Below are 27,080 nucleotides of genomic sequence, written 5' to 3'. Positions count from 1 at the left end.
GTGTACACAAATATTATATGGACACTCGGTTATTCACATGTGACGTTGTGTCCAAATTTCATTGTCATTGGTCAAGCGGTTTTGGTGAGGTGGAGAACATGCCCCTTTTACAGTACATTTCTACCGTATATATATAGATACTAGTGTCTTCAGCCCGTTAAATAAACGGGCGCTAGAATGCATGCCGGCTCCTCGATCCGGTGCTCCGCGCAGCGCTGATCAGCGCCGACCCGGCAGGCCGCCAGATCAAGGAAGCGGCCTGCCGGGTCGGCACCCAGCAGCGCTGCACGAAGCACCGGGGGACTGGCGGCAGGGAAGGCAGGCGCTTGCTCTATTGCCTGCCTGCATTCCCCACTGCCTGTCACATGAAGATCGGCGGGCGCCACTTGCCGGGGTTTGTCAACCCCGGCAAACAGCGCCCGCCGATCTTCGGCTGTCCCCCGATGCGCTACGGCTCGGGGAAGCAGGCAGGGAGACGCAACAGCCCGCAGCTTCCCGGGCTGTTGCGTCTCCCTGCCTGCTTCCCCAAACTAAAGCGCGCGGGGGACAGAGCCGAATTGCGGCGCGGGGGGGGGGCTTTTCGCTGTTTGCCTTCCCCGAGCTAAGGGGGAGGCAAACGGCAAAAAGCCCCCGCCACGCCGCAATTCGGCTCCGGGACTGGCTTGGCGGTGGCGGGAAGAAGGGGAGGAATTCCTCCTTCTTCCCGCCGCTGCCAAGCCAGTCCCCGAGCCGAAGTGCGGCGCGGCGGGTGCTTTTCGCCGTTTGCCTCCCCCTTCACTCCGGGAAGTCAAACAGCGAAAAGCCCCCGCCGCGCCGCACTTCGGCTTGGGGACTGGCTTGGCGGCGGCGGGAAAAAGAGGAGGAATTCCTCCTCTTCTTCCCGACTCCGTCAAGCCAAAGCCGGCTTCCCTCGGCGCCCGCTGCCGCTTCGGCCGAGGAAGCGCCGTCCCATGCCGGAGGTGCGCGGCAAGGCTGCCGGGGGGAGCGCTTCTTTCCCCCGCCGCCTCGCCGCGCACCTCCAGCATGAGACTAGGCTTCGGAGCGGCGGTTGGCGGAGCGGCGGTTGGCCGTTGTCCCTCCGTCCAATCCCCGTGTCTCTGGGGTACATGCGCAGTACCCCAGGGACACACGGGACAACTGGACGCAGGGACAACTTGGACATTATTATATAGGATGGTAATTTATGGACCTAATAGGTATCTAAAGCCATTTGCACGTAACAAAATATGCAGAATGTAGACACTCTATATATAGAAATGATCAAACCAGGGATATTTTAGGGAGCAGGCTAGCAGACGGGGCCCATGACTTACATCAGACATCCCCAAACTGCGGCCCTCCAGATGTTTTGGCCTACAACTCCCATGATCCCTAGCTAAGAGGACCAGTGGTCGGGGAAGATGGGAATTGTAGTCCAAAACATCTGGAGGGCCGAAGTTTGGGGATGCCTGACTTACATCATAGGAACCTACACAACACACAACACTGTTGCTGTATGGTTTTTATTTTATTTGTTTTTTAATCTTATATTTTGGAAACGTACATCCAGTATTTTTTTCCTTTATTTTTTGGGGGCCCCCGCAAGAGAGTGGGACCCTAAGTTATAGCTTTTACAGCTTAAACGTAAATCCGGCACTGACTCACCCTATACCTGCGTCTGAAATCCTTTCTTATTGTTCAGGGAAGGGCTGAGGCTGGTTTGGACTGAGAACACACACACACACACACACACACACACACACACACACACACACACACACACAATCCCCTGTGCAAAACACTCCACGGGGTAACCTGAGTGCCAACCGCCAACCCGCTTAAAATATCCCGGCTGATATGGTTTCCGTGCCCCCCTCCGGTGCCTCAGGCATTGCCTTCCTTTCCTCTCTCCCCAGCTCCCCGTCTCGCCGGAACAAATGGTCGCGCGCCGTTGTTTCCTGGAGGAGCCAGGAGAAGTGAGTACCGGCAACCACACGCTGCTTCCGTCTGGGCTGCCCATGAGGAGGAAGGAGCGGTCTGGTAAGCCGAGCTCGGTGGTTTCTTTCCCGGGAGTTAGTGCGGTTGTCCGAGAGATGATTCCTGATTATTATTTTTTCTCGCGGTAGAAGCGATTTCTCCGAACCATAAGCCGTAAGAAAAGCGCTTCTAGGAATGGTAGGGGAAGGACTTAGGCAGAGTATTTAAAATCGCGGATCATATCCGGGATGGCGTGCAAAGCGTTCATCCACGTGTAAGGCTGAAGAAAATCATTGCCGCTCCCGAACGAAGCACCTCTTCCGAGGCTTGCGAGTTTCTGGCCTCTCGCTTCCCCGCACTGTTCAGTAATAAAGTACTGCCGCCCCTATTTTGTCTTCCGGGAAGAGGTGCTGTATAGATGCTGCCTGGAAATCTGACCTGCGTGGTGCTGCTAGATTTGCCATTCTTCAGGTTTCATCTCCGCCTTCCAGCTGCTGGCAAAAGAATAGCTGTTAGTGGGGAATGTTGCTTGAGCACCTAGGGTTCTATTTACCTGCAGTTATTTATTCTGCTATTTAATACACACAATCCCTGATTTACATAAGATGCTTTAACCAAGATATAAGTACTATCCCATTTTTTTTTAAATTAAAAACAAAACTAGTAAAATTTTATAATCTTGGGGACTCTTGCATAAAAAGGTACGGTTTGCAGAGGTGTCTTAAGTCCTGCCCCCCCAATTGCATTTGGGAGGGTGTTTCAGAGGGAGGCTGCCCCCACCCTGAAGGCTTCCTAGGTACAGTATTATAAAGTGCCAGTCCACTGATTGTAGTACAGTACAGCTAGCAATGCTGCCTCCTGAAGAACTTAATGATTGGTTGGAAGCACATAAGGGGAGGCAATATAAGGGAAAGCAGACTACTTGGCTCAAGTTATTTAGGGTTTTATATGACAATAGCAAGGCCTTGAACATGGGTTTGGAGCTAACCTCCCCTGATGAGTGTAGTGGGATTTACGGCGGGTGGCACTGTGAGTTAAACCACAGAGCCTAGGGCTTGCCGATCAGAAGGTCGGCGGTTCAAATCCCCACGACGGGGTGAGCTCCCGTTGCTCGGTCCCGGCTCCTGCCAACCTAGCAGTTCAAAAGCACATCAAACTGCAAGTAGAATAATAGGTACCGCTACAGCGGGAAGGTAAATGGCGTTTCCGTGTGCTGCTCTGGTTCACCAGAAGCGGCTTTGTCATGCTGGCCACATGACCAGGAAGCTGTATGCCGGCTCCCTCGGCCAATAATGTGAGATGAGTGCCGCAACCCCAGAGTCAGTCACAACTGGACCTAATGGTCAGGGGTCCCTTTACCTTTTAAACATGGGTGGTGGTGTTCAGACCACACTTAGCGTGGAAGCTAGTATTTTACTAGCCAAAGTGAGCAAACATTCTCCTACACTTTTATTCCACCCAAGTGGATATACAAAGGGAAAACAGCCAGTCACCAGCTACTGAAGGTTGGTAATGCATTGGAATAAGGTCATTTTATTTTATCTTCTTTGTTTTAGACAGTTGTTGAAGCACCTTCACTTCTCACCCACTGAATGATGCATATTATATATCAGGCACCCCCAAACTGCGGCCCTCCAGATGTTTTGGCCTACAACTCCCATGATCCCTAGCTAACAGGACCAGTGGTCAGGGATGATGGGAATTGTAGTCCAAAACATCTGGAGGGCCGAAGTTTGGGGATGCCTGTTATATATAGGACATTTGTTTATCTTAACATTATGTTGGTAAAAACAGGTATTTTGCCCTGAGTGATAGTTCGAAAACCGAGAAAAGAGATGGAGGAAAAGGATAAGAAACAGCACCGCAAGAGACATAGTGGGCCAAAGGCTGGCAAGAAAAAGAAGCGTCATTTGAAAGATTTAGGGCTTGAAGATGAGGAGGATGCCCGGAAAAGAAACCCAAAGGCCTTTGCTGTCCAATCTGCAGTCAAGATGGCCAGAACTTTCCACAGGTATGGAACTGCTAGACTTCGTTAGCATACTGGTTTGCTCCTCCCTGTTAGAATGCTTTATTCTTACATTTAGCATTTTCAGCTTCAGGTTGTGTTCTTCAGTTTAGAATTTGTAACTGTATTTGTAATCTGTGCTCTCTTCATATATATTCATATATATTCACATGATAGATCTCTCTCCATTTTGGTATGATGTGTTTTTTCTTAATCTATATCCTGTTCTTTAGGGAAATCAGCTTTTTAGCCTTACAATAATCTTATGAGAATGATTACACTGAGTAACTAGCTGATGACTGTCCACATCTAGGTTCACGAGTTGCAGCCGATGTTTTAGTTCTCATGGTGCTGTATAGGACTCCCAAATCATTTCCATGTAATTTTATGGGACTCAATGCAATCCTGATGTGAATGGATGTAACTAGATGGCATGAGATAATTTCCTTGGATTCTAGGCTGTTGTGGTACATGCAGGGTGTGTTTGTGTGTGTGGGGGGGGGGAATTTGAGGAATCTTTGGTCTGAACAACTGGTGTTATTCTTGTTTTTCTGTGTGGAAGGGCACTTGTCCTGTCTACTTTGTAGCTTACAGTAAAAATTATTCTTAAAAACAGGACCCAGGATTTGAAGACAAAAAAACATCACATTCCAGTGGTTGACCGCACTCCATTAGAACCTCCTCCTGTGGTTGTGGTTGTGGTTGGCCCTCCAAAAGTTGGAAAGAGCACCTTGATAAAATGTCTTATTAAGAATTTCACCAGGCAGAAGTTAGTTGAAATCCGGGGTCCTGTAACAATTGTGTCAGGTAAGAACTGACCCACAAAAACAAAAACCTATGTACATGTGTGTGTTTGTTTATGTTTAAAACAATCCTCAGTTCAGACCTACTAACAGTTGGATGTTTTTAAGTACTGTTGATTTTCATGGAAGTGCTTACTGAGTTCTGCTGTTTTGAAATAATTGTGGCTTTAAAGTACATTACTTTGACTGGACCGTACCCTACATAAAAAAATCTATAGTCAAAAGCTTGGGAGAATGGTACAGCTTTTATCTAGTGCCTGAAAGTTAGACTAATTGGGTGTTCTTGGGGAGTGTCCACAAATGGGTTGCCACCACAGAGAAGGCCCTACTGGCCCTTTGCCTCCTGTTGCATTTTGGATGGGAAGAAGTACTTGGAGCCAGGGCATCCAATGCTCATGGATAGACAGGTGGTCCATATTTGTCTGAAAAGCAAGGACATAATTAGAGGAGTGAAGTGTGCTGTACATAATCATATGTGCTATAAGAAAATTTGAATATACTAAAATCAGCCAAAATCACTTTAATTTCCCTCATTTTGACAGGAAACCAATGATCACATGGTAGTGTGATCTGATATTCTCAATCAATGAGCTGAATGAAAAGTATTGTTACGCTTTTAATGGTAGTACTAAAATCTGTCATGTTTTGCTCTTCACCTTTGTTTACAGGTAAAAAGCGTAGGCTTACCATAATTGAATGTGGATGTGATATTAATACAATGATTGATCTAGCTAAAGTTGCCGATCTGGTGAGTTGTATCAGAATATGACGAGCTTTTCTTGCTATAAAACAACATATGCTAATTATAAACTTGGGAATACATCATACACTAATTACAAGATGGATACAAGTCAAACTGCATATTTCTCTAGAGCTAAGCTCTATAAACAGTAGTTATACACTGCAATTCTATGTGTGTGTTTAGAAAAAAGTCCTATTCAGTAAATAAATTGGACTGATATACTGGATTAAGCATATTTTCTTTGAAAGAGGGAAAATGTTGTTTACTATGCAACATGCACTTTATTTGATTCAGGTGACCCATTATGGATAGTTGGATCATAACACAAATTCTTCTCTTTATTAAATTCTCAGTATATGCTAGTAATGTTCTGAAAAAAAAGTCAATTGGGAATTTAATTTATACTGAACATCAACCTTTTCCAGCTCATTGTTGATCTACATGTTTTCCCCCTGACAGTTTTCTTTCTATTTCTCAGGTTTTAATGCTCATTGATGCCAGCTTCGGATTTGAAATGGAAACATTTGAATTTTTAAACATTTGCCAGGTACATGGCTTCCCCAAAATTATGGGTGTTCTTACGCACTTGGATACCTTCAAGAATAACAAACAGCTCAAGAAGACTAAAAAGAGATTGAAACACAGATTCTGGACAGAGGTTTATCAGGTATAACATTGCATCAATGGCTCACCCTGTGATTGAATGTAAAACATTTAGAGTTGTAGGCAGTGAAGCTAGAAGGCTGCATTGTACCTCTTTAGTGCGTTTCTGTTACAATTTCCTTTGGATCCTTCCTGAAAATTTGTCCTTTATATAGTTCCATATCCACTCATGGTTAAAGTCACAAATTTGGATTTTAATCTGGAAGATAATTATCTACAGTGTTGTGTAATGAACTTTCCACAGTTCAAATGAGTTTTCGAACCCAGTACAGATTTTGGTACTTGTATGACTTCGTTGTAGGTTCAGTCTTTGTATAGCATTTTAGTCTTACCAGTAATCTTGATGCAGTACTGCAGCGCATGGCAAGGTTTGTATAAATTGTGCTTTCCAGAGAGTGGAGGCCAAATGTATGGATCACAGGTGGGGAAACACACAATGTGGTGATGTCCAAAAACATTATGGGGGAAGGAGATTGTAATTCATCTTGGGGATGCAGTATTGGTGGCAATCCTGCTGGTTATATTGGCCATAGGTTAGCATAACATGCTTGATATACAGTTGGGCTTCTCTTTCTCCTCCGGAGGACTTCAGAAGTGCATTTTTTTTTTTGCTTTAGTTAGCCATTGTTCATCTGGTCATGTGGCATGACAAATTGTCATCTGGCATGACAGACTGTGGCCAATACATAGCTCTCTCTGAAATTCTCAAGAAGCTGAACTCCACTGTCAATATACCTGAGGTGCTTTTTCTTCTTACTGTGCAAAACTGCATCATGTACACAACTCTGTGTTTATTTTCAGAGGAAATCATGCTCATGCTAAAGAAACAGTAAAGTGTAGTTGTTCTGTGAATTATTCTCTTAATTTGTCAATTTAGGGTGCCAAATTGTTCTATCTCTCTGGGATGGTACATGGAGAATATCAAAAACAGGAAATCCACAACCTGGGGCGCTTTATTTCCGTAATGAAATTCCGTCCCCTTATGTGGCAGACATCTCATCCTTACATCCTAGCAGACAGGTAATTCCATACCATACACCCCTTATTTCCCATGTTTCCCTCCCAACACTCTGAAATGTTGTTTTATTTATTTACGTGAAAGTACTGTGGATCTTTCCTTATATTCTATAGGATGGAAGACTTGACAAACCCAGAAGATATCAGAATTAATCCAAAGTGTGACAGGAAGGTTTCACTTTATGGTTACTTAAGAGGAACACACTTGAAAAACAAAAGTCAAATACATATGCCAGGTTGGATACCACCACTTATTTTTTAGTTCTTGCTGCACTGTGTCTTGTTGACAAAGGACAACCTTGTATTAAGAATAGTACAATTTGCACATACCTTGCTCCAATGAAGTGTACGTGGAGCCCCTTTTAAAAGACTATGTTCCTGCAAACAGCTGTCTTCCAATCAGCAATATTTTAGGGCTTAAACATTGCCCCCATATTGCAGATTGGAAGGCTGAGGCTATAATCCTCTTTGCTGGGAATACCTGTTGAACCGGAAGTCAGGCATTTAGTGTTGCCAGTCCATTGCTGTGAAACTACTCCAGAAGAGATTTGGCAGGCATCCTTGCTTTTGACTTTCAGGTGTTTCTTGAAGACTTTTTAATGCTTACAGGCCTATGCAGTTGTTTAATTTTTTTGCTGAGTAGCCTGTTACTTTAATTAATATTCTATATTGCTTTTAAAGTTGTATTGCAACCTGCTATTTAAGTAAATTTAGAAAATACAGAAAAGTAAAATACATATATGGGAGATAAATACTTAAAAATTGGGGTGTGTTTGTATAGGCATTTTGCCAGCTGGGCTCATTTTGCCAGTCTCTGTTCATGAGATTCCTGTACCTTAACAATAAATAAAAAATGTAGGAAGTCTCATCCATACAGTACTTCATTGACATAAGATCACTAACACAGTGAAATCACTGTGGTCATTTTGCTGCACGCGTGGTTAATTTTTTAACAATTCCTACTTGGACACCGTTTTGATTTTCTGTGCTTCTTCTCATACAGGCGTTGGGGATTTCACAGTGAGTGATGTCAGTTTCCTGCCAGATCCCTGTGCGCTTCCTGAACACCAGAAGAAGCGTTCCTTAAATGAGAAGGAGAAGCTTATTTATGCACCACTGTCAGGTGTTGGGGGCTTAGTTTATGATAAAGATGCGGTTTATATTGACCTTGGAGGAAGTCACACACATAAAGAAGAAGAGGTGAGGGTTGATTCTTAAACAGTTGGTAATGTAGTGTTAATTCTTGTACAGTACTGAAGCCAATTGTTTGTACCAGTACCCCTGACAGACCTCTCTCCCCAGCCTGCTTGATGAGGTGTAATCTCTTGGCATAAGTAGCACTATGCTCTCAGCTAACTTATGCAAACAGCAACGTAAGTATATTTAGAAAATAGTTGCTAACAGAATTTTGGTTTGTCAGGAGGAAGCAAGACCAAACCATGAACTAGTCCAGAGCCTCATCTCTACACACTCCACTATTGATGCCAAAATGGCATCAAGCAAAGTGTCTCTCTTCATGGATTCCCAGCCGCTAGAGACTGACATTGACAACCAAGGGTAAGTTGATAACCCTTGATTACCAAGGGGCCAGTTGAGAGAGTATTTCACTTATTACTGTTTGCTATTTTAGGCATCCTAGCAAGCAGATTTTGATGAGTCCAAAAAGGGTTTTTTTTTTGCTGGGGGGGGGGAACCGTTTATGGCTCCGGAAGCAATATCAAAATCCTTTGCATGGGGCCCCCATGCTTAAGAACCGCAGCACAAGGGTATTGGCAGCCCTTTGTTTTGGAAGTCTCCCCTGATTTCTTTCCACCCCAATGTTGGAGGTGGAGAAACACCATTTGGGAAGTTTTCAAAGACCAGCATAGGGAGGGAGAAAGGGTTTCCCTTCCCTGTGCAAGGTGCATTCTTTCTGCCCACCAGCGGATGGGTGATTGGGGCTTTTCCTTGCTCCAGCAGAGAAACAATCAGGAACTGATGTTAAGCTCCCAATTGTTCCTTTGAAGCCTCATCCTTACCTGTGCCACTCCTGATGGAGCAGGCGAGTGTGGCTTTCCAAAAACAGCCTCACAAACCAAATTTGACCTATGGCCTGGAAGCTCCCCAAATATTCTCTGCAGTATGTTTGTTTTCGAATGATTCGTGATACTTGATTTTTGCTTCTTTTGGAAGTCCGCTTGAGATGCCTAAAGAAGAGAAGGAAACCGACCCACATACTGGGAGGATACGTCGGAAGGCACTATTTGAAGATGAGGAAAAAGAAGATGGTGGAAGTGATGAGGAGGAAGATGAAGAAATGTCTGAGAGTGGTAGTGATGGTGATGATGAGGATGAGGACGGGCAACAAAGTGATGAAGATTTTCCAGATCAAGAGCTGGCCCTGAGATCTTCCAAGCGTTTAAAAAAAGAACCCAAACAAGGAACCCTAACAGAACTTCCAGCATTTGCTGATAGCGATGACAATCTTGAGATAAGTTCAGGTGAGGAAGAAGAAATGGGCCTTGATGGGGACGGGGAAGATGGAGAAGGAGATGGACAAGGAAGCGAGGAGGAGAGAGTTGCCGATTCTGAATCTACAGCCAGAAACACAGATTTATTGAATAGGTCTGCATGTGGTGAAATGGACAAAGAGGAGAGAAATAGTAGAAATCTGCGTAGAAAGGTGGCTGCTGCTACAGATTGTGGAAATGGCACAGCAGAAGAAGCATCAGCATCTGAGATGGAAGAATCATCTGCGGAGGACAAAGGAGAATCAATGGAAGATTCTGATACGGAAGAATCTGATGGGGAAGATTCCCAGCCGCAGTGTGCTGGAGTTAAAACACAGGAATCAAAGTTTGACAAAAGCGAGGATGATGTTGAAGGTCTGTTGAAAGAGGAAGAGGAGTATAAAGAAGCAACTGACTTTTCTTTAGATACAGTTGGTATGTACACACTGGTCTCTTGGCATGTTTGGCATTACATTCAGTTGAGATTACCCACCTTCTATGGTGTTGTTCATTTGCTAGTGAAAGAAGCTGTGCATGTGTAAATGGCTACTTGGGAATTGTGATGGTCTGCCAATCATTTCTGTAGCATAAATGTAGTTCAGTTTAATTGCTCTTTTGTGGTTTTTTTTCATATTACCTTGCTGTTTTTTAGTGGAAGAGGATAAAACTGTATGTCTATGTGCCCGAGAATAAGCCCCACTGAGCTGGGTAGATATGTATAAGATTACATTGTGAACCATGGGTTGGATCCAGACTAAGTTACTTGCCCTTAGGTCACATTGAAATCAATTTGAAAAGTTAGTCATGACTTAAATTAGGCTGCAATCCTAATCCCATTTACTTGGGAGCAAGTCCCATTGAATTAAGTAGGTCTTACTTCTTAGTAGACATGGTTGTTAGTCTCAGTGATCACAATGTGTAGTCTCAATGATCACAATGTGAACTGTGGGCAACTAATTTACATACCTACTTAGTCTAAGTCCTATTGAATTCAACAAGGCAGTCTGAAGCCTCAGATTGGATCCAGCCCCATGCATTTGAGATGTGATTAAGAAAAAACTCAAATAGGAACTGGAGAAAGTAAATAATCTTTTGGAGATTAATGACAGCAGGGACCATTTATATTAGTGGTAGAATGGACTGTTGCGAATCTGAGCGAGCATTGAATCTGCTTAGTTAAAGAAACCATGTTGTCCCCCCCCCCCCAGGTGCGCTGAAATGGAAAGAAGGCATTACTCAAAAGGCAGCTGAAGCATTTCTGAGGCAACAACAATCGGCTCCCAATCTTCGTAAACTTATTTATGGAACAGGTATAATAAATACACTGCATTCCCTTATACAGTTTAAGAAAAGGGACTAACAGAATGGGTTGTCATTGGTATGAGCTCTCGTGTGTATGCACACTTCTTCAGATAGGTTGACCAGCTTCCCAGCAGTTGGCTCGGCCCAAAATCAGATTGTTGGAATCAAGTTGCAAGTTCTTAAAAGGTTATTGCCTATTTTGTAGCATATCGACCATGCTGATGATTAAGGGCAGGTTAAACCACAGAGTCTAGGGCTTGCTGATCAGAAGGTCGGCGGTTCGAATCCCTGCGACGGGGTGAGCTCCCGTTGCTTGGTCCCAGCTCCTGCCAACCTAGCAGTTCGAAAGCACCTCAAAGTGCAAGTAGATAAATAGGAACCACTACAGCGGGAAGGTAAACGGCGTTTCGGTGCGCTGCTCTGGTTCTCCAGAAGCAGCTTTGTCATGCTGGCCGCATGACCCGGAAGCTGTCTGCGGACAAACGCCGGCTCCCTCGGCCTATAGAGCGAGATGAGCGCCGCAACCCCAGAGTCGGACACGACTGGACCTGATGGTCAGGGGCCCCTTTACCTTTACCTTACTTCTTCAGCAAGCAATGACACATGTTGAAATTCTGAAGCTTGGCAAGGTATACAGTGGTACCTTGGGTTACAAACACTTCGGGTTACAGACTGCACTAACTCGGAAGTAGTACCTCGGGTTAAGAACTTTACCTCAGGATGAGAACAGAAATTGCTGTGCGGCAGCAGCTGGAGGCCCCATTAGCTAAAGTGGTACCTCAGGTTAAGAACGGCTTCAGGTTAAGACCAGACCTCCAGAATGAATTAAGTTCATAATCAGAGGTACTACTGTAGTTGGAAAAGAGACAATAATTCCAGTGAGGTGGATAAACTTAATAACAAAAGCAAGAAGAGCAACTAAGATGACATTATTAAGTGTTGATTATGATATAATATTGCTATATTTAGAGGAGAAGAGACTTGGAATTTAAAGAATAAGAGTCAAGATCTTTGTTATACAGACAAGACCCATTCAGTCCTGGGAAAGGGATTTGCGGATGCTTGCTCCTGACTACTTAAGCTTGCACCCTAGTAATGAAATATTACAAGATGCAACATTCCCAGGGCTTCCTTTCAAAGTATAACTGTGAAGCACTTCTATTTTTATTCAGTGGCTGAGGATGAGGGGGAGGAAGATGAAGAAAACAATGAGCTTGGAGGCTTGTTCCGCATCAGCCGTCCCAGCGAAGAATCGAAGCGAAAAGCTGATGCCCTTGACTGCTCCAAATTCCCTGTGGAAACCCCACAAGATTGGGACTTAGATGAGGTGCTTCTACTTGAGATTCAGTGCTTACTGTATTCTTAGAGCTGGAGGGATGGTCAGTTGGTGTGCACCTCACACAGTCCGAGCTGTTCAAGAAATTTCATAGGGAGAATTAAGATCGTGGCAGATGTACCGGGAGGGCTTATTTGCTAGATTTATATCCCAGATACTGTACTCATAATAAGACAGTGCATATGGTATATGCTCACTTGTATCAGTGGAGTTTGGGAGGAGTAGAAGGGGTGATGATGATGGTAGAAACATAATTTACCACTCCCACAAATTTGAGGATCTTTGAGAATTGTGGATTAGACTTGCAAAAAGAGAAGAGCTGGAGTTTGGAAAGGAAAAGAAGCAACAAGCAGTAGGGTGGAGATCCGTAGGGAACTAAACTGGCGATGTCTGGGGAGGATGGTTAAGAAAGGAGTGGCAGTATTTGAATTGTGCAGGCATTTTTTTGGTTTATGTTTGTCTATGCTGGTCATATGGAAGGATAATTTTTAGGGCAGGTAGTCTTTCCAGGGTGCATAGACTAAGCCACTTTGAGGCATGATACTGTAGATTATTTGATGCTTTACTTACATGTTGAGTATCCAGTTTTGCTGTACCTGGTAGCCCTTTGTTCTTGAAAACACAGTGGCCAGGTCTTACTTTCATGGCTTCCTTGAGAAATGTGTGCCTTGACTGTGTTCAGCAAACAACCATTGCTTACCGTAGAAATATTTTAAAAAAGTTTTTGTATGGGCGGCTCAGATTGTTACAGCTGGTAAAATAATTGGCGCTACAGCGGGTCAGTTCTAGAATTAACGTGTGTTTGCAGCAGAAAACAAGTTTGCTACTCTGCCTGCAGGTTATGGACAGTATCAGAGACTGTTTTGTGACTGGAAACTGGGAAGCTGATAAAGATGCTGCAAAACTGTTGAAGGGGGATGGTAAGTTGGAGCCTTTTCCTTTGTTCTCTTAATAGCTGGAAGGAAAGGTCTGAGCAGCTATGGGTGAACCTGCTTCAGGGCCAGCTTTAGTGGGTAAGGGCTGATGAAAATAAGGGTTTCAGCAGGGGGGGGAGAGTTCTACATGTGGAGACAATGCTGAGAACTGTAAGGGTTTGGGAGGGCCACTTTTTTTGTAGAAAAACAGTATCTTGGAGATTGCTTGGGAGATCTGTGCGGCAGGAATGGGCTCTGGAACTGGCTGATTCCTTTATTGGAAGATTTGAGTGCCAGTGCACTCATCTCCTTGTTTTAGTGGAAGACTTCATATAGCCACTGAATGTATGCGCACAGAAGACAGAGTACAAAAAAGTCCACACATTTATGTAGTGTTGTAACTCAGTCTGATTTTATCAGGAAGGACAGATAATCAGTCCGATTAAACAACATGCCACCTCCCACCTGCCAAATTTCATGTTATATGAAAATATCACAAATGAAGGGACCAGGGGGCTCATACATGCATAAAATTTATCAACGATTAACAAGCTGAAAGATTGACTGCATAGGAGAAACTAAGGCAGAAAATATTAATGATTTTTCTGATGTCTAATTTTTATAGAAGAATTATACGGCGATTTTGAAGATCTTGAGACAGGAATTGTACACAAAGGCAAAGCAGCTGATCAAGGAGATGAAGTAGGTTTGAGAGAATTAACTGTGATTCATTTGTTGAACGGATGTTCAAAGCTAGGAAGTTACAGACCCAAATTCTTCAGCAAATAAATGATGCAGATCATGGGAATTTGAAAATATTCAGCATATTTTTCCTCAGTGCAGATGTGTATTTGTTCTTTGTTTGCAGTTTATGAGTGTCATTGCATTTCTTTGTGTGTGGGACTCATAATTACCTTTGAGCTGTTCAGAGCCTACAACTTTTTCCTTACTTTGTAGGATTTACTAGAGTGCTGTGCAGCAACATGTAGCTCTAGACAGAACTGCTTAAGTTCTCACATAAGACACTTGTCAGGTGGATTACAGTGGCAATTTTTTTAAAGGTTTCACAGACCCAATAATGTTTATCTGTTAATGATGCACACTTGAGTTTGAACATTTTTTTGCCGTTTTGACTCCTTGTGATTGATGACCACTAGTTAATTACTTGAATGGGCAAGCCATACATTTCGATCTTTCTTAGGCCTTGGGTCAGTTGAAAACAAAAAGCTGTAGTATTAAAATGACTTGTTATTTTGTTCCCTGAGGACAAAACAATCACATAGAATAAAGCCCTCTTCCCCCCGCCTTCCCCATTAGGCATCAAGCGAAGAAGAGAAAGAGAATAATAATGGGAAAGGTGACAAATCTGGTGAAGAGGAAGAGGAAAAGAAGAAGCGCATGGATAAGAAACGCAAGCTGAAGAGGATGTTTGATGCTGTGTATGATGAAGGAGAGGCCACCTACTTTGATGACCTGAAAGGGGAGATGCAGAAACAGGCACAGGTATAAATTTCATACCTGATTGGGAGCTTCTATAGCTTAGTGGCTAGAACTGCAAGACTGAAGGTTGAAATATGGTTCGGGATATCTCTGGTTTGAATTTCCCCCTTTTCCCACAATTCACTAGGTAGCCCCTGCATGTCAGCTTCAACCCTTATTTACCATAAGAATAATAACACAATGTATGTGAAATGGTTTGAACTCTCCAAAAAGCGCTCTCCAGGTGTAAGGCACTACGTATAATACAGCTTGATGGCAATGTTTTATAATGTGAAAAGAATGTGTGCATTTTCCTTCTAGTTCATTAACCTGTACCAGGAGGCTCATAATGCAAAAGTTCATTATTATTATCATTATTGGTTTCCAAGTAATTTTTTTGTCTGTTTAACGGCTCTCTGAACTGCTTCTGTCGCACAGCTTAACCGGGCTGAATTTGAAGATCAAGATGACGAGACCAGAGTTCAGTATGAGGGATTCCGGCCTGGAATGTATGTACGGGTAGAACTGGAGAACGTCCCGTGTGAGCTGGTGCTGCATTTTGACCCACGCTATCCAATTATCCTGGGTGGCCTGGGAAACACTGAAGGAAATGTCGGATATGTGCAGGTATGCAGTCGCAATGCTACACTTATGTAGTGACCTTATGTGTGGCCACATTTCCCCACTCCCATAGTTCTGGCTTAGGGTTGCAGCACTTGCTTATCCTGCTTTTCAGATAATTATTGTCCCGCAATGCAGCTTACCCAGAGGAGAGAGGGATGCCATGGCATCAGGCTTACCAACTAAAAAGGCAATATTTGCGAGCGGAAGTGGGTGGAGGGAAGGTAGAGGAGAGAGATGCATCCATCAGGTCCAGAACGAAACATTTATTCCCTTTTGGGGTTGGTTAGATCTTTCCTTGCTTGCTTATGCAGTGCCAGAGCGACTGAACCGAGTGTGGAAGAAGCTCTCATAAAGAGATTTACCTTCATGGAATCATATCCAGCTGTTTCTTCGCATGAATGGCATTCCAATTTGCTGCTACATAAAAATCCTTCGTTTTTTGCCATCCTAGATGGCTTTCAGTGTGCCTCCAGATTCCGTGCCTGCATCTCCTTTCTGCAGACCCTTGTCAAAGCTGGTTCTAGAACATAATTGTACTGCCAAGGCTGCCCGCCCTCGTGTGGAATTTCTCTTCTGTTCACAGATAGGGTATTTTACACCTCATGATAAAGATCTTCATGAGAGATTATACACAGCTCACAGCTAGTTCTTAGGCAAGAATTTGCAGAACTTTCCTTCCATTCAGTGGTCCTTTGTATCAGTCTCTTTGAGGATGAAAGTTGCAAAATATTCTATGTGTTTCCTTGATCCCTGTTATCATTTTCTGTTTCCAAGCGTTCTCAAAACAGCAAGCACCGAAACACTCACTGCATTTTATATAGTGCAAGGTGGCCTCAGGATAAGGGACTGCTGAAATAATGACTGGCATAAATGTAGGAGTTTGCTTTTGATGAAACATCCTTGGTTTTCCTCAGATGCGCTTGAAGAAGCATCGTTGGTATAAGAAAATACTCAAGACTCGCGATCCTCTCATTTTCTCATTGGGCTGGAGGAGGTTTCAGACGATCCCTATGTACTACATCGAAGACCATAATGGCCGTCACAGGCTACTCAAGTACACACCACAGCATATGCACTGTGGGACAACTTTTTGGGGTAAGAGCAAACTCTCTAAAGCAAACTCTGCAACTTCCCAGCCTCAGGAACAGCACTGGTAAAACCACCTTATGATGAAGATGAATTGTCTGAAACTTTATGTAAGAGCAGTGATGGAATTAGAGGGGATAATGCAAAAACCCGCCCCACTGCCTCGTTTATAAAATTTACATGGCTAGAATGAGATTGACTGAGCCACAGTCAGGAAAAAGGGTTTGCTGTTTCAAGACATGGATTATGTCTTGTTTACCTACCAGGGTCTAGGATAAGAAATCATCCCTGGTTCACACAATGGTAAGCCAAGATAAGGGAAACTTGATAAAAAACCGAGATAAGTAGATACCGGCAGCCATGCAGGGGGAGGAAGAGGAAGTGTGTGAGTCAAGCTTTGAGCCAATAACACATTTAATTCTTGCGTCCCTATATATTGTTGGGCTGTAATTCACATCTGCAGCCAGCACGGCCAATGATCAGGGCTGATGGGAGCCAGGATTCCAACATTACAGTGGTACCTCAGGTTGCGGACCCAATCTCTTCTGGGGTGCCGTTCGCATCCTGAAAAGTCTGCAACCCAAGCGGCACTTTTGCACATGCGCAAAAGCACGATAGAGCGCTTCTGCGCATGCGCAAAGTGCACAGAATGCTTCTGCGCATGCACGAAGCGCGCAGAACGTTTCTGTGCATGCATGCGCAGTGGAACCCGGAAGTAAACACTTCCGGGTTCCACCGCGTTCGTAACACGAAAAAACGCAACCCGCAGCAGACACAACCCGAGGTATGACTGTATATGCAAACCCAAAGTTGAAGAAGGCTGGTTTAGTGTTACATGTGAACCTGGCCACCATGTTAAGAGCCAGGTCCAAGAAAGCTTCATATTTCTTTACTTTAAATCATGCTCCCTTGATTATTACTTGTGCCAGGGGGTTGATATATTAAGAACATGATATCAGTTTTGAAAGGAGGCATTTTGTATTTGCTTTTAACTCCCTAGTTTGCTCTGGGTTTTACTTCTCTCACTACATTTTTAAGATTGGCCATTGAACCATACACTGAAGGTTTGGGTCAATCTTGTTTGTTAGGTCCTATCACGCCACAAGGAGCCGGATGTCTGGCAATCCAGTCAGTGAGCGGAGCAACAGTAAGTATTTACCATGGACAGTTTATAGTTGGCCTAGGGTGCATTGCAGGGGGTTGGACTAGATGACCCTCGGGATCCCTTCCAATTCTATGATTCTGTTGGTGGATTTATTTGTGAAGTGTGCAAGGAGGGGCAATATGGATAGATAAGTAGTGTGGGAAATAAGATACAGTACTCGGCTTCTGCTTGCCAGGGCAAGTTCCTTGGTGAAATGTTTCCATTAGTCAAGGGAGGGGGACGAGGGGAGGAGTTTCTCATGTTGCATTGCTGAGTTGTGGACCAAGCAGAAGCAATGTGAGAGTCTCACTGTTTCTGTATGTCGTGTGAAGCCAAGTGCGATGTGAGAGGCCCTTCTCTCCCCCAGCTTCTCTGGTATGCATACATACACAGTAAGCCAAACCAAAATTTATTGGCCCATGAGCAAAATAAATGAGAAATGGAGATAAGCACCCCGAAACCTGCACTTTCCAATGCATGTGCCCACCCCACCCTGCCTGTGTGTTCGTACATGCGCGCACCTGGATAACAAATACAAGCAAGTTTCTGTGCTTCATATTTCAGCCTGATTTTCGGATAGCTGCTACTGGAGTTGTGCTTGACTTAGATAAGTCCATAAGAGTTGTGAAGAAATTAAAGTTGACCGGTTTCCCATTCAAAATTTTCAAGAATACAGCATTTATCAAGGTATGTGTTTGAGCAGCAGGAATGTTGAGGACCCTCTTGGCTGTTAAGATCAGCAGAGGGGTCCCCCTTTGTAGTTCCACCGCCTTCAGAATTTTGGGGTGTGGGTGGGTGGGGCCCACCACCACCACCACCACCACCATAAAAAAGCTGCCTTTTTTGTGTGGCAGCCCTCGAGTTGTGGAATTCCCTACCTATGGAAGTGCATCTGGCACGACTAACATGCAGCTTTTGGCAAATGCAGAAGATGTCAAGCTTTGCTTGATGACACCTGAGATGCGTGTTCTCAGGACTTGCCCTATTCTTGCAGCTTTAATTTGTTGTAGCTGTTTTTAAATATTTAATTATAACCCACCCTGGGAGTTGCTAGTGAAGGGTGGGGAGTGCATTTAATTTCTGCAATGGTGATGAACTATGGCCCTGGTTCGGCTGCCTTTAAAACATCTGGCCAGCTTCTGTTGTGCACAGGGTGTTATGGACACTTGGCCTGATCCAGCAAAGCTGTACCTACAAAAAATGGTAGCCAGGATCCTGAATCTTTGTCCCTAACCTTTCCCTACAGTCCTCGACTAAGAATAGCAAAAGCGTCATGTGCCGGGTGACACCCTATGATCTTGGATGCGTAATGGATATTTTAAATAGTAAAAGGCCCTATTTTAAATAGTAAAATGCCCAATGCATGATTCTAAAAGCCTTATGCAGTTTTCCTATTAAGGCAACATCTCCTGTGACTCACTCAATGGCTCCATTCTTCGCTGTTATCTCTCTTAGGAGGCAGTTTAGAACAGGCATGTCCCACAAAGAAAAGACTATCTTTCCTTTTTGAAATTCAAAGTCTTCACCTAGCTTCCTTTTGTGATGCAAGTGTCTCTTTGAAGTGTGTTCATTGAAGACAAAGAAGAAGTATAGTATGGTTGTTTTTCAGTGCAGGTAGTCATTCCATATCAAGTGATCCCATTTTTTTTTTTTTACATCATGTCTTCCAATTTTCTTAATATTTTGATATGGAATGACCCTACCATGTGAACTTCAAAATTAATTAGGGCCAATAAACTGGGTCTGAACTCTGATGAAATGGATCCTCTGTAGGTAAGTGGCTCCTGCAGAGTGTTAGAAACTCAGATATATAATCTAATCACCAAATGGCTTCTTAAACCTAGACTGTGGTCACCACAGTGGAATGTCTAGGTGCCTTCCCCAACCTGCCCCCAATGGGATTTTATTAGTATTATTACCCATTCCATTACTATATCATTTTATATTTTAAAGAACAAATCTCAAAGTGGTTTACAACACATTTAAACAAACCAGAATAAAACTAGTTTAAGTTTCAAGGGAAATATTTCAAATCCTCCTCTAAGTGACATTTTGTTCCCTCCAGTTGCCAACCTGGTGTCCAGAGATCTCCATGTGATTGGACCCGCACTGGTTACAAAACACACCTGGCGCCTGGCTAATTTTGAGCACTGCTCTTGTGTCAAGAGCAGAGGTTGGCAGCCCACAGAGGCCATTTATCTGGCCCACGAGCCACCCGGTCACCGAGCCGCCCGCTCGGCAAGTCCCCCACGCACTGTGCTAAACCGGTGCAGTGCGGCATGGGGACTCGCCGAGTGTTGCCGTAAATGGCATCTGTGCACGCGCAGATGCCAGAAACCGCGTCTGCACATGCCCAGACGCCGAAAATTGCTTCTGCACCGGCGCGATTTCTGGCGCCCCGGACATGCGCAGCGCGGCGCCGGAAATCGCTTCTGCGCATGTCCGGCCCATGGACGATCGTCTGTGGGAATGATCCGGCCCACGGCCGGAAAACGTTGCCAATGCCTGGTCAAGAGGATAGGCCAGCAGCCTGTTCTGGACAGGGTTGCATGCCCTCCAAATGAGTAGATCAGGCACCCCCAACCTGTGGCCCTCCAGATGTTTTGGCCTACAACTCCCATGATCCCTAGCTAACAGGACCAGTGGTCAGGGATGATGGGAATTGTAGTCCAAAACATCTGGAGGGCCAAAGGTTGGGGATACCTGGAGTAGATCCATAGCTTGGGGGTAATACTGCATACATATTTGTCTTTAGAGGCACAAATGACATATGTGGCTAGGAGTTTCTTTGGGACATACGTAGGAAGCTGCCTTATAGCACATCCATTGGCCCATATTGTTCAGTATGGTCCACAATGATTGGCAGCAGCTCTCCAGTGTTTTAGACATGGAGTTTCTCCCAGCCCTACCTGGAGATGTTGGGGATTGAACTCAGGAACTCCTGCAGGCAAAGCACTTCCTCTTTTACAAGCTTTGTCTGGTGTGCCAGCTATGACCATATCTGGACTGGGATAACTTGGGCACTGTAGCCCATACCTTTGTAACATCAAGGCTGGATTACTGCAGTGCACTCTCCATGGGGCTGCTCCTCATGCAGAGGCTCCAGCTGGCACAGAACACAGCAGATGATGGGGGCAACATATTGTACCTCTGTTTAACCATCGGCATTGGCTGCCCACTTGCTCCCAAGCCAGGTCCAAGGCTCTTGCGTCAGTATACAAAGCCCTGAACACCTTGGGTGCAGGATCTCTTAAGGCCCGCGCGAGCCCTTTTATCTCTGCTGTCACTGGGTGAGCACTGTAAGTTGTGGCTTGTCTTACAGAGGCCTTGCTGTGTTAAGGAGATCACTGCTTGTCCTATGTGGAGTAGAGCACTGTCCACCAGAGATTCGGCAGGCCTCCTCACTTTTCTTTTGTCTCTCTCAAGCAGGCCTTTGCAGCTGTTCAATTTTTGTAATAAGTCAGTCACTAATGATTGTAAGGTTCTAAATCAAAGCTTTGCAAACTTTTCATGTTGGTGACACACTTTTTAAACGTGCATCATTTCATGACGCAGTAATTCAGTCTTACTATTAAACCAGAGGTTAAACTGACCCCTTTCCAGCCCCAGAAGGAGCACGGGAAGTATTCACACTGCAGCTGACATACTAACATGTCATGACACACAGTTTGGAAAGTTCTGTTCTGAATGGTGCTTCACGTTTTAATGTTGCACACTGCCCTAATATGATATGGTGGTATAGAAATAATTCTATTAATAAATCAGTAAAGCATACAGGGCAGTCACCTGGCTGTTGTCCTCTGTTTCCCAAGGCCTCACAGAAGCCTACACAGCTTTGGTATAGAAGGGTGCTTTTGGTGATATTGCAATATTAAGCTCAGTATGGACTATTTCATTACTACTTTGTTTCATGTCACATAGGGGATGTTTAACTCTGTACTGGAAGTGGCCAAGTTTGAAGGCGCAGCCATTCGTACTGTGAGCGGCATCCGAGGTCAGATTAAAAAAGCCCTGCGGACACCCGAGGGTGCCTTCCGAGCCACCTTTGAAGATAAGTTGCTAATGAGCGGTAAGTGGCACCTTCCAGTTGCTTTGCAGGACGATTCTTTCAGGAGCCTTTCCTTTCAGGAATTGCCAAAGGTGAGGTTGCACTCCTGCCATATCTGTGGAATGAAATGCACTGTCATTTCTGAGAGGGCAGGTTTCTCAAACTCTGCTTTGCCTCCTTTAATGGTAAAAAAGCTCTGCCTTCTAGTGGTGATCAGTGAAGTTGCCACACCAGGCTGGTTTTTCTGATTGTCGTTTCAGTGCATCCCCCCCCCGCCCCTATAAAAAAGTCTTGGTAGCAAGGGGTCAGTTTCAGAGATGCTACATGTGTTCCCTAATTGCAATAGTTGTAACAATACCATTCTGATTTTTACATTTATAGTAAGAGGCAAACTCAATAAAGCTATGTTTGTGCTTCGTGCTCTGGGTTGCTGTCATCTTCATGATTGTCTCAGATATTCCTGTGGTGGCAGTTGGCGTGTTCAACTTCTGTACAGGGCTACAGTTTTGTATTTTACTGTGTGACAGCAGGACCGGGGTCTTACACATAACAGCAGAGTGAGGTGGTAGAATGGGCTATGCCACCTTCTGCTGGGAAAACCTCTGTGTAAGTAGAAAACTAGTGGTACAGGGAGAAGGTTGAGCCAGAACCTGATGTGCTGGTTTTGTATTGTGTTCTACTTTCACATAAGGGAGATTCAGAAATGACATTCTCCTGCCACTCTTCTCATATCAGGACTCACTCTGCTTGCAGGTCTAGGAGGGGAACCCCTTGAGATACAAAGCTGCCATCCAGATATGTGGGCTTGGGGGTTCACCTGCAACTCTGCAAAGCTTGCCTCCTTAAAACAGTTTTAAAAGCTTAACCAGTTTCTTCCCTTTCTAGATATTGTTTTCTTGCGGACTTGGTATCCTGTCTCCACCCCAGCCTTCTATAATCCAGTGACTTCCTTGCTAAAGGCTGTGGGTGAAAAAGACTCCTGGGCAGGAATGAAAACAACAGGCCAGCTAAGGCATGAGAAGGGCATCAGACTAAAACAAAACAAAGATTCTCTCTACAAGGTAGGGGGTGTATGTTGTTTGATGTCAAAATATGCATAGCTTTTATCTTAAATTGCCTTTGATCAGCAGCACTCAGCAGCAGCACTCTTAGTGAAATAGTGGAGGCTCTGATAACAGTGGCACAGAGAATTGAGCATAGTCCTGATTTTGAAAGCTTCCCCAGTCCACCATATTTTTTCTTCATTCCCACCTCTGTCATCTTCTCACTCTTTCATTGAAAGACTAAATAAGACAACTCTACTTTCCCATCTCAAAGTGGGGAGGAAAAACCTCTTTCCTTAGTAGTATAACACTCCAGATTCTGCATAGCACCAAACTCATATGTTTTCAGAGTAGGTGATTCTCATAGAATCAGTTTGAAAGGGACCCTGAGGATTATTAGTCCAGCCCCTGCAATGCAGGAATATGCAGATGTCCCTTATGGGGATCGAACCTGCAACCTTGGCATTGTCAGCACCATGCTCTAACCAGCTGAGTTATCCACCTGGTGATTTTGTGCCTGAGATTCAGGATAACCCTGGTGGAGGACCTTCTATGATTTCTCAGGCCTATGTAAAATGGGGTTGGGGGACATGTGCCCCTTATTCCAGATGAACTAGAACTCCCATCAGCCCCAGCCATTAGCCCTGCTGGCTGGGTCTGATGAGAGTTGGAGTCCCAGCATGTTGAAGTGGAAGGCACAGTTCCCCCACTTTCGTTTAGTAAAGTATTCCAGCTATCAATTTATAAAATTGCCTTCAGCCCCCTTGCTAGATATGCAGCAGTACATAGAACAGGATTCTGTCTGTCCACAACAGTTGTAACATCATTTGATCTGTAAAATGATGATGAAGTCTGTTTTTGAATTACGTTTATGCTAAGGGAGCCACTGCAATGCAGTTCCCTCCTGCGTTGCTCAGATAACATAAATAGAGCTCACCCAGTGACTCTTGCTCTTGTCGGTATAAGCCAGATGTTGTCACAGGGAAAAATGACAACATGAACTCCTCCTACATGGCCAAGGATTCGGATACTACATTTCGGTTGGGAAGGAGCTGAGAACATAAGCCAAGAGATTTGATTTGCTTATTTCCACTCATTATAATGCAGAATGTAATGGGCAAGTTAGAAAGCAAAATGAATGTTGCTGTTCAATTTACATTCACTCTTTTTTATTTTAGCCTATAATGCGAGAAAAGAAACATTTCAATAAACTGCATATTCCAAAAGCACTTCAGAAGGCTCTGCCATTTAAAAGCAAACCTAAGCTTCAGGAAGGAAAAGGAAAAGTCACAAAGGACAAATGGAGACCAGCTGTTATCAGGGAGCCTCATGAAAAGAAGGTAAGTTGTTCCAGGTTTTGTAATAATCCTTTATTGGGTGCAAGAACCACTTAAATATAGCAAGTTAGGAGTTCTTTCTGACTGCTGACCAATATTGGTGTTTTTTAGTCCTCATTATTTTTGCTGTAATTTACAAGGATTACAAGTTATTCACAGATTTCTATTAAACATCAATGATTCCTTCCCATTAAAATCAACAGATTTGTCAGGAATTTCCCTGAGATGTGGATTCCATCTTAAACTTGGACTAGGTGTTGAACTAGGACAGTGTTTCTCAAACTTGGGTTCGCAGCTGTTGTTGGACTAGAACTCCCATCATGCCTGACCACTGATCCTGCTAGCTTGGGATGATGGGAGTTGTAGTACAACAACAGCTGGAGACCTAAGTTTGAGAAATACTGGACTAGGATCTGGGAGAACAGATTTCAACCCCACACCCAGCCATGCAGCTCACTGAATGACTTTGTCCTGTCCCTCATCCTAACCTACCTCAGGATAAAATGGAGCGGGTGGGATGGCCATGTAAGTTGTCTTTTAAGAAAAAAACATCCATCCAAAATTTCTCAGGCAAACAGGCAGCTGTGGTTGTCTTGCATCCATTTCTACGGCCAAGGGAGTAAAGGGACTTCCAATTTGTTGCAGTCCTCCAACGTAAAGCAACTTGACTGTAGCTTTCAATATAGTAAACAAATAAAAATGTCATGAATCTTAAAAGCCTGCTTTATGTAGTACAGTGGTTCTCAAACTTTTTTTCTCTGGGCCACACTTCCAGAATAAAAATTTGTGGCTTGTACCACACCAATTTTTTTGTTATTGATAGGAAATACACTAAGAAACAAAATGAAACAACTCTTTGATTTATAACATAGAACACAGCTACTTTCTAAGCTGATCATGGGACATCCACAAAGTACAATACAATGCAGCAACATGAGAACATGAATCATTCCCACAATATAACATTGGCTGTCCTGGAATCTTCCCACCGAACTTTCCATCCTCTCCTGCCACACCCTTTGAGAAGCACTGATGTAGTATGTTTGATCCAAGAAACAGTGGATAGAATTATCAAGATACAAATTGTGTTAATTATCCTAGGGGGAGATGGGGGAGATAAATGGAACACAACCAACAGCTCTCTTTGATATAAGAATCTGTTTGATCTGAGAAGGGGAAGTTCCTGCCTGCTTATGTCATTGCTAAGATTTTGATCTTCCTCCCAGAAGTGCATGTGCTGATTTGCATTGCTGCAGCTCAGTGTTAGTGAGTAGTGTTTTAGTGCTGGATCTCCCTTTCTAACAGCAATTAAATCCTGGGAAATCAGCCCTGTAATTTGCCAGTTCTTGCTCTCATTTGTCAACCCTGACGTTCGATATGTACATATCACACGTTGTTCATTGTTTTTGTTAAGATTGCAGCACTTCTGTCTGCTTTGGGTACGGTACACAGTTACAAGCTGAAGAAAGCCAAGGTGAAACATCGGCAGCAGCTTAAAGAACATCTCAAAGGGAGGCAGAAAGAGGAGGAAGAGAAAATAAAGAGGCAGAAAGAAGCAAAGAAGAAGCTCTTTCGCATTATTGGACAAAGGGAGAAAAAGCGGCAGAAATCGAGCCTGAGGGGATCTGCTGAAAGGGAGAAGTGAGTTTTCAGCAGCCACCTGAAGGAAGCGAGAAGACATTTTACCCTGGAGTGCCCAGTTAAGAGCAAGACCCAAAAATACTGTTAATAAGGTTCTGGACTCATTGAACTTGCCTTGGAGGAGAAAAAACAATGACATTAATTGTCATTTGAAAACATCAGCATCAGATATAAATTATGATTTATGGATTTATGGCATGCAGTATGCTTCAGGAAGAAGTGAAGCTGTCACACACTGCATAGTCTCTGATCATTCATTGAAGTATTTTACATGTGATTTTTTGGATGGGATTCATTTATGAACTTGAGATTACGCAAAATAATTTTGTTTGCTGTTAGTAAAAAATGGATTGTGCAGTTTGTACATGGTTTTAATACTAATGTTTGAATAAGATAAAAAAATGGGCAGCCCAAGTTGAATCCGTTTATGAGTTATTTCTTACACATTGAAATATACTGCATTTCTCTAGGAATGGCCATGCTTCCTAAGAAATGTGAAAGCAGATCTTTCAGCCAAGTAGCTGAACTTTGATCCAGCAAAATTTGTAGCACACCTTCTGATTACATTTCATCTGTGGAGAGTAGACTGCTCCTTATTTATGTATTATGCAGTTACTTGATAGGTCTTTGCACCATTACCAAAACAGAATAATTGACAACTGACCTGCTTGAATCTTGACAAATCCTACACTGATCTCTTTTCTGAGGGTAAAACTATGTGTTGTGTTTTATTTATAAAATTGTTATCCTTTCTTTCTGAGGCTTGTACCTCACTCAAGGCAGCTTACATACATAAATATCACATTCACAAATACAGCTTATCAATAAAATACAAAAAAGATGGGTGGGACATATCAAACAGTCATCAACACAGGACTGCCACCAAAAATGCTAGCTCAGTATCAAGGGTTGTATTTACCCAAGTCCTATTTGGAGGAGAGCCATTAAAATTAATGAATTTAAGTTAGTCGTGATCATTAATTCAATGAGTCTATTCTGAGTTACCCACTGCCTTGCAGGACATCATCGGGAGAAAAGGCTACACAAATCTGAAAGGAGTGCCTAAGGCAGTTTGATGACGCCTTGTACACCTCCTTCTGGCAACTGCCGCCAAGTTGTTGCCAAACGTATTGCTCTGCTTTCCTTTGGACCACATTAGTGAGGCCGAGGGGTGTGTGTCTTGTCATCTGGGCAGCCCAGGACCTCCATATATGCTGCCCATGCTTGTGCCCCGGAGAATTCACTTAGGTGCTGCTAATGCAGCAAAAACAATGGGAGGCAGTAGTTAGAGCATGGGTAGGCAAACTAAGGCCCGGGGGCTGGATCCGGCCCAATCACCTTCTAAATCCAGCCTGCGGACGGTCTGGGAATCAGCGTGTTTTTACTTGAGTAGAATGGCCTTTTTATTTAAAATGCATCTCTGGGTTATTTGTGGGGCATAGGAATTCGTT

At 43.9% G+C, this 27,080-nt stretch overlaps 1 protein-coding gene across 2 annotated transcripts; it reads left to right on the top strand.

Annotated features, from left to right (window-relative positions):
* Positions 1-1,898: 1,898 nt before the first annotated feature.
* BMS1 (BMS1 ribosome biogenesis factor) lies at positions 1,899-26,056 on the top strand. 2 transcript variants are annotated; one of them, XM_060275001.1, is made up of 23 exons: positions 1,899-2,019; positions 3,751-3,967; positions 4,578-4,768; positions 5,433-5,512; positions 5,985-6,173; positions 7,047-7,189; positions 7,301-7,422; positions 8,190-8,386; positions 8,607-8,743; positions 9,359-10,110; positions 10,884-10,985; positions 12,150-12,304; positions 13,152-13,233; positions 13,853-13,929; positions 14,545-14,730; positions 15,145-15,333; positions 16,245-16,425; positions 17,505-17,563; positions 18,125-18,247; positions 21,482-21,629; positions 22,494-22,669; positions 23,830-23,991; positions 25,403-26,056. In XM_060275001.1, exons 2-23 carry the CDS (start codon positions 3,792-3,794, stop codon positions 25,631-25,633), a joined length of 3,858 nt encoding a protein of 1,285 aa, XP_060130984.1. In that variant the 5' UTR covers positions 1,899-2,019; positions 3,751-3,791; the 3' UTR covers positions 25,634-26,056. The 2 variants fall into 2 exon arrangements, with proteins under 2 accessions (XP_060130984.1, XP_060130983.1); XM_060275000.1 differs by lacking the exon at positions 1,899-2,019 and adding an exon at positions 2,031-2,154.
* Positions 26,057-27,080: the final 1,024 nt, after the last annotated feature.

The sequence above is a fragment of the Zootoca vivipara genome, chromosome 5, assembly GCF_963506605.1.
Source record: "Zootoca vivipara chromosome 5, rZooViv1.1, whole genome shotgun sequence".
Lineage (NCBI taxonomy): Eukaryota > Metazoa > Chordata > Lepidosauria > Squamata > Lacertidae > Zootoca > Zootoca vivipara.
This window is presented reverse-complemented; position numbering and strand designations above follow the sequence as displayed.

What these genes read in the sequence shown, in the direction of transcription:
- BMS1 (XM_060275001.1), top strand. Translation starts at nt 3,792, where the DNA reads ATGGAGGAAAAGGATAAGAAACAGCACCGCAAGAGACATAGTGGGCCA. An exon ending in AGAATACAGCATTTATCAAG is followed by an intron (nt 18,248 to 21,481) that starts GTATGTGTTTGA and finishes CATGTCACATAG; the next exon opens with GGGATGTTTAACTCTGTACT. An exon ending in ACAAAGATTCTCTCTACAAG is followed by an intron (nt 22,670 to 23,829) that starts GTAGGGGGTGTA and finishes TTTTTATTTTAG; the next exon opens with CCTATAATGCGAGAAAAGAA.